Source organism: Arachis hypogaea, chromosome 10 (genome assembly GCF_003086295.3).
Source record: "Arachis hypogaea cultivar Tifrunner chromosome 10, arahy.Tifrunner.gnm2.J5K5, whole genome shotgun sequence".
NCBI lineage: Eukaryota > Viridiplantae > Streptophyta > Magnoliopsida > Fabales > Fabaceae > Arachis > Arachis hypogaea.
Window position 1 is genome coordinate 6,285,366 of NC_092045.1, and position 13,142 is coordinate 6,298,507.

At 27.4% G+C, this 13,142-nt stretch overlaps 1 protein-coding gene and 1 long non-coding RNA gene across 3 annotated transcripts; one reads left to right on the plus strand and one right to left on the minus strand.

The window, feature by feature from the left end:
* Nucleotides 1-2,560: 2,560 nt before the first annotated feature.
* Nucleotides 2,561-4,129, plus strand: LOC140175799 (uncharacterized). The gene is made up of 2 exons (XR_011866412.1): nt 2,561-3,570; nt 3,723-4,129. It is a non-coding gene; the product is annotated as an uncharacterized lncRNA (long non-coding RNA).
* A 2,327-nt stretch (nt 4,130-6,456) lies between these two features.
* Nucleotides 6,457-9,210, minus strand: LOC112714966 (uncharacterized). 2 transcript variants are annotated; one of them, XM_025766669.3, is made up of 5 exons: nt 8,897-9,210; nt 8,380-8,528; nt 7,356-8,288; nt 7,106-7,273; nt 6,457-6,940 (listed from the first exon to the last, which is right to left on the minus strand). In XM_025766669.3, exons 2-5 carry the CDS (start codon nt 8,394-8,396, stop codon nt 6,592-6,594), a joined length of 1,467 nt encoding a protein of 488 aa, XP_025622454.1. In that variant the 5' UTR covers nt 8,397-8,528; nt 8,897-9,210; the 3' UTR covers nt 6,457-6,591. The 2 variants fall into 2 exon arrangements, with proteins under 2 accessions (XP_025622454.1, XP_025622455.1); XM_025766670.3 differs by having other exon boundaries at nt 8,380-8,497; nt 8,897-9,197.
* Nucleotides 9,211-13,142: the final 3,932 nt, after the last annotated feature.

A 13,142-nucleotide genomic window follows, 5' to 3' on the forward strand; every position in this document is an offset into this window, starting at 1 on the left:
CGAGTTCAAATCTTATTTCTAATTTAAAAAAAAAAGTGATGGGTTTAATTAATGTGTTCTATATAAGAGTATATATATTAAAGTTATTGTTAATAAATATTTTTTAATTTTTTAATAAACATATAATAAATACATTAAAAATTAAATTTTATATATTTATTATAATAATAATTAATAATTTGAACATATATCTTCTTATGTTACCTAAATCTAAAGAAGATTATAGTATTTTGATTGATATCTTTAAATCCTTACTCTAACAAGAGATTTGTTAGATTATATTATATTGTAGTTATCAATATATATTTATATTTATATAAAGATGATTTAAATACTTAAATTTGGTTTGATAAAATTTGTTAAAGAGTTGTTCGCGCTATTTAATAAAGTATTAGCATTTTGTTTTGCACTTAATAATAAAAAAAATCTTTTTAAAGGTTAAAAGTATTTTTTAAAACATCTAAAAATATATCTTTTTAAATTAGTTGTATCTATCAAAATTAAAAACTTTAATATAATTTCATATATGGTTGTTATATGGTCCTTTAAAATTTTAAATTTATTTTACCAAACAATTATTATTATTTATTAAAAATTATTTTTAGTTTGATCTATTAAAGATAAGTGCTATAATTTTTAGAAGAATATTTTTCATAAATCAATTTTGATGAACTACTTTTGAAGAAAAAAAAGCTGAACCTTAAATTAACTACATATTTTTGTCAAGTCTTCGTAAAAAAAAAAAAGTCTTAAAGTTTGATATTTGCATATATTGAAACAAAAGGATGAATTAATCATTTGTTCTATGAATAAGTTTTATTATGTGTGGAATTCAAAGCCGTAACTAGTTCTTCATTTTTTGTTCCTTCAGTTTATCTGCATGATAACTTTAAAGAAGTCAAATAAATACATAAATACACAAAGGTTTAATTTAAAATCAACATAAATATATTCTTTTAAGTTTGGAATGATAAAGTTTTAACTTTTTAAAATATTTTATAAAAATTAATTTTTAAATAATTCTTTTTTAAAATTTGTAACATTTCTATTTGATAAATCAAATTGAAATTACTTTCAATAAGTTGAAACACCAATAATTATATTTGATAAAATAATTTAAAATTTAAAAATATTAAAATAAACATAAATATCGTAAAAGTTGAATATAAAATTTAATTAATATATAAAGTTATATTAAACTTTTTATTTTGATTAGCACAAATTGACTTTAAAAAATTTTACTTTAAGAGTTCTTTATTTTTTAAAAGCTATAAATATAAATACATTATCTTTTTTATTTATCAAACATAAAATAAAAAAAACACCTCTTTAAAAAATATTATTAAACTAAGCCATAGGATTTCTTTTGATAATTGATATTTCATCATTTTAAACCAAATTATTGAAACACTAACGTCTTCTCTTTTATGATATATATGTATATAACATGTCAAATAACTTTAATTTTGTTATAAATTATATTAATTAAATTGCATATATATATATAGGGAAGTAGCTAGGTACAATCTTTATGTGAGGCTAAAGAAAACATCCAGAAAAAAGAACATATATGGTGAAAGATTATATTTGATAAGATCAACATTTGAGAAGGGAGAGAGAGAGAGATCCATTTTCATAAAAATACATATCAACGGTTCAAAATGCTGTTAGGATGAATATATACATTTATTTATTTGGTAATTTTACATGTACAAACATTTTTTAATTTGATTAAGTTGATATAAGTCTAATAAAAAAAAATAGTATTTGTCATATAATATATATATATATATATATATTTTGTATTTTTTACATAAAATTTTTTGCACATAATACAAATTTATCGATATAATATAAAAAAAATTACATAATATAAAAAATTTTATATATAACACATGAGTTTTTGTTACGAATATCTTTTGTTAGTTGAGTGAGTTAACGTTCTAAATGTAGTCCTTTAAAAAATATTCTGTATTGTGCACTAAAATTTTTATGCTCTAATTTTTTAGATATATATAAGAGAAGAAGAAAATGAATATGATGATGACCACGATAATAATAAAAAATAAAACGGAAAAAGAAGAAAGAGGAAAAAAGTGACAATATTGACATTGAAAAAGCGTGCATATAACAAACTACTTGGTTTTAGAAAATTCAAATCCGCAATATCTTAGATAAATATGGAAATACTATATCATTTAAGCTATAACCCATTGGCGCTGTGTAACTTTTTGTTATTTATTTATATATGTTAAATAAAATTATGTAAGTTTAATGGCCATATATAGGTCTTAAACAAATATAGAGATGGATTACATGATGTTGTATGATCTTTGTTAGCAGAGATTTAAATTAAAGTAAGAATAAAGAATGGAAATTTGATATCCGAATTAGGTTGGCCTTATTGAAAGAGAGTATATTTGGCAAAAGATGCCAAAATAGAGAAAGACGCGAGAGCCCTTAATCACGCCACCCATGATTTGATCGATAACCTTAACCTATTAAACAAAACCAAACCCTTACTACTTCACCCCACTTCCTAGGTTTTATATATCCTCTTCCCTCCCCCTTTTTCTTTGCTTCTTCATCTGCTTCTCTTCTTCTCTCTCTCTCTTCCTCTCTAGCTCTTTCTTTCTCTCGAGAGAGATGAAAAAATAGCTAGGTCTTCTATGGTGTGATCTTCCATGGTTGGAAATAAAAATGGGAGATTGAGGTTGATGGGAATGTTGTTTGGCTCGAGGTCACTTATTGAGTAGTTATATACCCTTTATAGTGAGATCTCGGACCAGGCTTCATTCCCGTCGACTTGATCTCTCTCGCTCTCTCTTTTTCATTTTCGATCTCTCTTCCTAAGACGAAGAGAGATCCAATCTCCCTTGAGGGATGATGCATCATGATTGTTAGGGCAATTATTTTTCTTTTATTTCTTACTTACAAGTTAGAGGAATTTGGGTTTTAAAAATTTGAACTACTAACATTATAAATAAGATCAGTTTACATTGGGAATAATATAGACATAGACATGATTAATTAATTGCATGGAAGAAACATGAAACATTTATCTAGCATTATTCCAGCGAGTTAAGATCGATCCATCACAAAAAGATAGATGTTGTTTTGACCTTGATGATCATGCTGTTACTGTGTTTTCAGTCAAGTATATTATATGTATATGGCTGAATAAAAAATTGTTTTACTTGCATTATTGGTTATTATTATATCATGATTGCCTGGTGATTATTTATTAATCTAGTGTATGTGGAAATTTTTTTATTTATTTTAAATAAAGTAAAAATTAAGGTGCACTTAAACTTTATGTAAAGCTGATAATTGAGAACGTTAAATGATAAATTATTTAATAATTTTCCCATCATTAAATTTATGAAATTAACTGCAGGTAAGTTTCAACCTTTAAATAACAATGTGTGCTGGAGATTAGATCAGAGAAACCCAATGCAAGGGAATTTGAAATTCTGTAAATATTTGTCAGGCTAGAATCTTTAGGGTTTCAGTTCCATGCCTGCTTTTATTTCCTTGCTTTCAAGTTTCAGCCTACCCTCATTATTTCTGGTAACTACTGTTTACTAGCATGGTAGCAATCTACCATTACCTTCATATATATATAATATATCATCTTTCTTTTTCTATGAATCAGTAGACTATTTATTTCTTATTGTACTTATTAATTAGTATATTTGTATTGTGTTTTTAATTCATTTTAGGTGCTGCTGTTGCCTTTTTCATGGGGAATGCCTGGATCCAGTTTTATTTTGGCTACATGCTTGGGTTCCAACTTCCAAGACACAAGATTAGTTTTAGGGATTTAGAACAGAGTGATGGATATAGCACACATTTTTTTCTCCCTTTTTTCTTATTATTATTACTGGTTATTATATTATTCCTTAATTATTTTTTTTTATTTTTTATAAAAAGATAGAAAATTTGAACTCGCAATCTCTTATATGAGTATGTGGAGACTATGCCATTTGAGTTATAACTCATTGGCCCCTTAATTATTTTTCTTGTTTCTTCAAATTTGAAATTTTATGTATAATGTAGCAGTCATAGATACGGAGATGTGAATCAGTTTGACTTCTCAATAAATCTGTAAATCAATATGAGGAACTAATTTTTATTACACCTAATTTTTATTTTTACTAATACGATATTACTTAATTAAGTGCACGTATAAATATAAATTAATCTGAGGAATTAATTTTTAGTTAATTAATATTAATTAATTTTAGTATTTAAATTTATAATTTAAAATTTAACATAAATAAAATAATTATAAAAAAGGTTCTGATATTAGGGTGACAAAAATAACAAAAAAAAATTTGTTATCAAACAAATTAGCAGTGAAAATTTAAATACAGTTAACTTTATATGAAGTTGATAAATAAGAATAGTTTCTACCTAAGTTAATAATCCTACCTCTTTAGTTGGTCTTTACTTTAGTGAAATATTAGTTCATGTGAAATCATTCCATCACCAAATTAATTAAATTACCCTAATCATTTAGTGTCTAAAATCCAAGAAAACTGAAAGCATATTAAATGGGTGATAATATACATGTGGAAAACAATGTTATGCAAAGTATAGCATAGCTTTAAATGATCATATATATTAAGTTCAAGAATAAATGTGCCATGCCCAAAGCTAGATTGTAACAGACTACACCTAGAACCCTAGCTAGGTTGGTTTTGTAATTGGATTATAATTAAGATGTAAATCTCTTCAATAAGGAGATTCTAGAATGAAAATTATTTAAGAGTAACAAGCTGGAAGTAACTAAAGTTTCATCGTAACTGCAACATTTCTTATGCAAAGGAATCTGTATTCCTTGTCTTATATGCATTATTTTTTAATTATACATTGAAATGCGGTTAATAACTCTGCGCTTTTTTATATAATGCAATTCATCTGAGCAGCTACGGACAAGGGTACACTGCCACAATATATACATTCAAAAATTTAATTCCGACTGTATGATTCTCTCAAGTTTTCATTTAATTTGTTTCTCATGAGATCTAATTTATTTCAAATGCACATATGACAGCTGCATCTTATATTTGAATAAAAGAAATAACAAAAAAAAGGTGAAAAATCAGGTGCAGTCGACTTCACGTGAAGTTAATACTTGAGAGCCGCTAGATGGAAATTTAGTTAAATCAGTCAAATCATATAACAACTTTCAGGTATCAACTTCACGTGAAGTCGACTGCACCTGAGTTTCCACACAAAAAAAAAGGTTGAATATGTAATTAAAGAAAATTGAGTTTGTAATATAATCTATTTAATTAGTGTGAAATCCAATGGTTTCTTTTGTTTTTTAATGGACAATTTAATAGATTAAAAATTAATTTATCATAAATTCAAATTTTATCTAAGAATTTATTATTAGTCAACAAATTATTATATATATAAATTAGGATTCGATTTCTTAATACTTGTTTAAGAAGGCGAGTCAATTAACCAATCGAATCACTCAAGTTACTTTGAAATTAAGCTTTTTCTAGTTATGTATGCATGAAATAATAATCAACAAATTGTAAAATTACTTTAAAATCCGTAATAACTAATTAGATGTTATATTTGTCTCTAAGTAAATTATCCGATATTATGGAGTCAAGAGGAGTAGTCTAATTGGGAAGGATAATGTCCAAGATGATAAAGCACTCAATTGGTGTAATGGTGTTGTTGACAAAGATAGCATATTGAGATCACAGATTAAATGAGAATATTATGTTAGGGACTCAATAAAAATTAACACATATATCATTTATATTAATAAAAGAAAAAATATAGGTAGAGAATGAAAATACTAAACAAAGAATATATCGGATGTTCATTTCACTAGGTGTGCAAATGGTTATTCTAATATTAAGATTTAGGTAGATAATTTGTAGGTATAATATGTTTTAATTTAATTGGTAGTTGTTCATATTATTCAAAAAAATTATTAGTTACTTAATATTCGTTGTCAAATCGAGACATTTAAAAACATTAAAATGGAATAAAAGGAAAAAAGAATTCTATAAGTAACACACTATTCGTTATTATCGCCTAAAAAATATTACTGATTTAGACATCCAAATATTTTTGCAGGTTGTCCTCCCAACTTGATTTTAACATCGTTAAATTAAGATTTTGAATTTTTTTAGCTCGTGAACTCATCAAAAAGTACGAACAGTGTTATATAGCAGTTGGTATCTAATAAAATATGGGTATCTAGTATTTTGAGCTTGTAACTTTAGGTAGAACTACTTTAATGCTTATGTTTATGGTATGTTTGTGTTGGTTGGATCTTATTTTGCATTTTCAGAGTTTGTTCATTCAGATATTTCCTTTAAAAAAAAGATTAAACTGCCACGTTAAGTGTGAGGTAACTTTATTTCATTTCATTATTTCAAACATGATGCATGAAGGCATATACTTTTCTTGGCAAGACAAACATAACAAACTCTTGCAATTTATTTATTTAATTTTGTAATAGGACCAAGATTGTACAACAGCAAGAACCTGAACCAGATAATTCTGGAAGAAGAATCATGTGAGGAACAATAAAAGACAAGTTATTATAAATAAACATCAGCAGGGAGTTTGTGGGAAAACTTTGTTTTGTGAGAAATTGATGAAACGTTGAGCATACAAGTTAGGTTGAACTACAGATATTGTGAGAGGGTCAAATTTGATGGACTTGTATGCATTCTCAACTCTTTTTCTGAGATTGTATGCTTGCAATATATCAATGATTCCCATGTACAGCACTACATCATACACCTCAAATAGCTCTGCTTCTTCTTCATCATCATCATCTCTTCCCTCCACCTTCTTCTTCTTCTTCTTCTTATTATTATTATTATTATTACTACTATGATCTTCCTCTACCTTTCTGTTTGCTTGTGCTGGCATGTTCACTCCTAGTTGCACCCTCAACCTTAGAAGATATTGTATCACTCAATCAGTTACATGCTTCAAATGCTAATTAATAGAATGATTAATCTGTGTGTATTCATTTGAAATTTATCCTCACTTTGGTTACATAGACATTTATCTAATCTCACGATTCTCAACTAATAACTTCATATTCGCATTAAAATACCTGAAAACCATTGGACAATAATCTTTCCAATAGAAGTCTATAGAACAATGAGGAGGAGTTAACTTCGAACCATCCCTAGGGAAGAACATCCTTATTCTAGCCCGATCCCCGAAATCGGACGATCGGACTTCGCGTGCCGGCACCGGCGTGATTTTTCCGACAGTATACCTGAGCAAAATTCAGCCAAATTTGTTCAACCAAAAACTGCAAAATACCAAAACAGATAAACAAAATTTTAGGCTTATTATACCTTATGCCAAGCTGCAAATTAAGATTGAGAAAATAGCCTCTGTGAGCTTTAAAAATGTCCATATATGAACTCTTCTCTACATGATTAACACTAAACTTATTGTTCTGGCTTTTGTTCTTAACAGAGGAAACAGAACAGTCCCTGATTCTCTCCATAATTAGAACACCTTGAGCATATTCCCTTTCATAAACCAAATCACTCTGATCTTGAAGGGTCCATTCAGTAGTAGTACTCAATGACAAAGTCCTTTGAGATTTCGGCCGCGAACTTAACCGGCTAACAACTGGTATATTCTCAGAAAGACTTCGCTTAACTGGTTTAGACTTTGAAGCAATAAAGTGTTCTGTTTCAAGAGAAGTGCATAGATTCTTAAGAGAAGGAAGTTTAGTACCAGCAGGGTAGAATGTTCCTTTACCATCTCTTAGGCCATTGTTCCATGTCCCAATATAAACGCTGCCGTCTGCGAATCGATAAACTCCTGATCCATGTCTTACCCCATTCATCCAGAATCCATCAAAGGTATCACCATTAGTCCATTTCATAACTCCTCTGCCTTCAATTTTTCCATTCTTCCAATTTCCAATGTAAGTGTTTCCATTGTTCCAAGAGTACTTACCACATCCTTCTTGAACTCCTTCTTTCCATAAACCGTCATAAACATCCGAATTCGAGTACTCTTTCTTTCCGATCCCATGCTGAGCATTCATCCTCCAACCTCCTCTGTATGTGCAGCCGGAAGAGCTTGTAAGCGTGCCATTACCATGAAGAAATCCGCCGGAGAATTCGCCTTCATAGTTTGATCCTGATGGCCAACGAATTAGTCCTTTACCTGTCATTTTCTCACTTTCAAAATCACCATCATAGATTGTTCCATCTAACCATTTGTAATTTCCCTTCATCTTATCTCCATTTGAAAAGGAACTCCCATAAATCCTACAATTTTACATTACATTGCATTCATACAGAAAGAACACATAAACATGAAACAATAAAGTAGGAGTTTCTACAATATTATTATTATTACCTTCCATTTTCCTCCATGGCTTGAAAGCTTTATCTAATGTAGCTTAATATTGTTAAGGTTATAAATGTCACTGAATTCTGTTATAAAAGAATTCATCTGTCTCTTCACTTTCACAAACCTTGCAGCAATATTGTGGAAGGTGGCGAAATCTGAGATAATTTGGCAAAGAAGAAAATTTGTGCTTTCTTGAATTTTCATACATAACAAGAAAGGAAAGAAATCTAAACTTTGCTAAGTTATGGGATCAAGTGTTTATGATATAAGGATGAAACCTAAAGATAACTAGATTCATCATCATCATAAAATAACTAATAAATAAACAAATAAATCATCATCCATCCATGTTGTGAATCAATTAAGGGGATAAGAAAGAAAAAGAAACACTGCATGCATGCTAGATATTAATCATGTTGAGTAATAAAACAAGCTTTAATTTGTAGAAAAAGATCATGCAGAAGATAAACCTCATCACATGCAATCTACTAAGAAAAATGATCATATGAGAGGAGAGAATCACCATTACTAAGCTGAACTTGGGTGGATTGATGAAAGATCTTACAAGTCAAACCCAGAAGAACATGATCAACAAGTAAACTCTTCATATATAAATATGCTTGTGTTTCGTACAAGATATTTCTCTAAATTTTTATTTTATTTATTCTCATGCCGACAAATACCCCCCTAGTGCCACCCCAAAAATTTAATCAAGCAAAGTTTCAGGATTCCTTTGATAGTCATATTTTTTTAGTTTTGGTTTGAAGATTTATTCGATCTGACCAATTTTTCAATCGCTGATTTTTGCAGCGCTATCTGATAATAATTGTATTGGGTACAAAGTGCTATAGTAATAATTGGACTAAATTCTCAAGGTGGTCTCTCAGATTGATGGCTTATTGACGTGTATCAAAATTATGTTCCTGAGATTGAAAAAATTGCACCATATTAGTCATCTCAAGATTTTGCCACGTGTAACAGTATAATGATATGTTGGTCTGGTATGCTGATGTGAATGGTTATGCCACGTGTCATAATACTATTTTATCACGTGTCAAATTATGTCACGTGTCACAATATTATTTATCCACATATCATTTATTATGTCATCATTACATATATACTAAATTTGTCCCCTTTTTTTGCATCAAACGAATCATTTTAGTTTTTGAAATTGAATATCGTACAGCAAATTAATTCTTTATTAATTTTTTTTATTTTTTTATAAATTTAAAATTTTCAATATTTTTTATATATTAATTTTAATTATTCAATTTACTAAATTTAATTTATGAATTAGATAATAAAACAAGTAATTAATATTATATCATATTAAAATATCTACTTGTTCTGTCTCGTTGTCATCCCTATACATGGTCAAATATGACATTAGAATTCAGACATGTCAACAAATAGACACAACTCTAACTACTGTTGTGCAATGATCTTGTCTCCTTTTCCAAGCCTTTATGTAAGTTTCACTTTATTTTGTTTATTTATTTAACAATTGCATAGTAATGAAACGTTAGTTTCCACTAGCCACTTCTAGACAAAGCTTTTTTTACTCTAATCATATTCCTTTAAGCTTACTTTTAATATTAAATTAGCAAAGTTAAATTCATAGAAAACGTAATCTAAACACTGATTTAGGTTTGGTTGGCCATGCAACGATGAGAAAGTGGTGTGGTCCACTACAGCACCAAAGTAGTAATTGATACGTGATACTAAATAACTAAAGGCCAACGCAGAACCTGATTCTCTGCACTAACTAGATTCTCTTCTCACTTCTCACTTTACATTATCCTATAATATCTCGAAGATATTAGTTAGCTATACATACCAATTAAAAAATTGTTGTATCTAACCCATATGTTATCAATAGGGAATCAATTTTTAATAAAATTAGTTAATATTTTTTTATAAAATAAAATTACTTTTGAATTTTCATTTTTAGAGGGTTTTAGAATTTAAAATTCAAAGTAAAAATATAATTTCAAAAACTTTTTACTGGTATTTGAAAAAAATTATATCCCTAATTAAATTCATGTTATATATATGAGATGCTATATTAACTTACTTTTTAGTTATTATTATATAAAATGGAGAAATTTTTGGGTATTAACAATTTTTAGTATTTTTTGTCAATATTTAACTAACACAAATATTAAATTGTCTTTAACAAATCAATTTTCTTAAGTGTACAAATTCTGAAAAATATTAGTGCAAATGATATTGATTCATATATACAAAATTCTGATACATATAAGTATAAATTATATATTTCTTATGTGTAAAACCCTTATAAATATGTGTGTAAATTATTATTGGTCAAATACTAACAAAAAATAATAATATTTTTTGACCATATAACATTATTCTTTTATTAAAATTAAGTTCACATTCTATTTAATAATAAATAAAATATAAAATGTACATCACATATATATAACATGTAAGTCAAGGGTTGATCCCACGTCTCTTTTACATTGTTTTTTCGTTTATGGAAAAATGAATGGCACACCTCATTTTAAATGAGTGATATATGTTGTAGTTGTGCATCATGTGCGATTAATATAAATGAATACTACGTTATTGTACACTAGTACTTGTCCGCGTAACTTTTGATTATGCTCTCTCTTTTGCATTAATTTAGTCAGAAGTGGTGCATTTATCTGTAAAGCACACTAGAGCAGAGTGGTGATTGGGAGCTAATTAGTTAATCTTATCTGGTGCAGATGTTTTAGGCAGCTTTTGGTGCAGCTGAGTTGAGTTGACATATTGGCTTAGTGAGAATGATATATTGCAAATTGCATGGAATAAGGATTAAGAGTCACATATCACTTTCTGAGTCAATAAATTACTGGACATATAATATATAAAGCGTGATTCGAATTATATATATATATATATATATATATATATATATATATATATCTTTATAGTATACAAATGGGAAGTTCATATCCTGACGTGGCGCTCATACGTTTATTTGCTTAGGTGTCGTTATTAGAAATTTTTAGAATTATATTTATTAATTATAAATTATTATTTGCTTAGATTGTTATTTTCAAATTTTAAGTTTGGGTTGTTTTACTTAGGTTGTTATTTTTTAAATTTCAAATTATTTTATTTAAGTTGTTATTTTTTAAATTTTAGATTGTTGTACTTAGATTATTATTTTTTAAATTTTAAATTATTTTACTTAGGTCGTTATTTTTTAAAAATTTGTTAATTCTTTTTACTATTATTTTTTAAAATTTTGTTGATTTTTTTAAAATTTGCAGCTACATACGTTCTTTTAAAAAAATTTAGAGTTTTAAAAAAATTTACGTTAATTATATTTCGGCTGTTACATACTAATATTACTATAACGATTTACGTTAGTTTAGATTTTTTAAATTATTATTTGTTTAGGTTGTTATTTTTAAATTTTAAGTTTGGGTTGTTTTACTTGGTTTGTTATTTTTTAAATTTTAAATTAAAGTCAACCAAATTTTAAAAAATTTAGTTATGATGCAACTATAAAAGTATAAGTGATGAGAGATGTAAAGCACCACAATTTAAAGTACATCAATCCCTTTCTTTACATATATCCAAAATCTCTCTACTTATTCCAATGGCTGGTATTCACAAAATTGCTGACATCAATCCTACAATTGACAATTTGTGTGTACGTATACGAGTATTACGGTTATGGACACTACCAAGTTACGAAAATTTTCCATTGCCATACTCAATTGAGATGGTTTGGCTCGATGAAGACGTGAGTTTTTTACTAATATTTTTCTATTTTATTTTAAATTTATATTATTTATTTGTTTATTTAGGGATTTAATCATTAATTTTTTATTTAGAATGCTATTTGTTGTCTTGGCTACTATAACTCATATTATGGATACTCCAGACTGGTGGTACGACCAATGTGAATGCAACACGTCCACATATACTTTTACAAAAACTTTCAAATGTTCAAGTTGTGGCCGTCTCCCTTTTTCCATAACTCCAAGGTTATTTATTTATTTTTTTAAATTAAAGTCTATGCACATTGGATTAGATATTGAATAGTCTATATTTAACTTTTTTTTATGTTATTTTCTTTTTTAAGCAAGTACCGAATAAAGTTTGGTATCATTGATGATTCTGACTGTGCATGTTTTGTAGTCTTTGACAAGTAGGTAAAAAAAGTTTTGAAAAAGAGCTGTGTGAAGATACTTGATCCACTCCTATTGATAAGATCTAACCAATATTTATTTCTAAAAACACAGTGAAGATATTTTTATTGGTAATTTTTATATTATTTATTATTAATATATTATGTAATACCCTTCAGAAAGGAGATTTATCGGATACACCTACACTTTTGCTCAACCTAATTGATAAGACCTTTCTCTTCATCGTTGAAGTTCAAATATCTGATAATCTACATTTTTCACCTTCTTATAAAGTTAAGAAGATGACTGATAATGTGGACCTTATAAATAAATTCAAAGAGACTCACCCTATTCAAATTGTGAGTATAATTATAAGTGTACTTTCTATTAAAGATTAATATATTTTTTGCTTCCTTAGTCATTAGTCATTAGTAGTATCTAATTTATAAATAATAATTAATAATTAATTATAATTTTAGGATGTTGACTGCACCTGTGGTTTGCTTCCAATTTCAAAGACATTCTCAATCATTGAAGGGGAGAAAGTAGAAGGTGCTAAGGTATTTGTTCAAAAAATAATTTTTTTTGTTTGTTTGTTCTCTCAAAATTAGATCTTAA

Coding starts and splice junctions, on each gene's coding strand:
- LOC112714966 (XM_025766669.3), bottom strand. Junction 7,274..7,355: donor AATTTGCAGCTTGGCATAAG/GTATAATAAGCC, acceptor AATTTTGCTCAG/GTATACTGTCGGAAAAATCA. Junction 6,941..7,105: donor TATTGTCCAATGGTTTTCAG/GTATTTTAATGC, acceptor ATATCTTCTAAG/GTTGAGGGTGCAACTAGGAG.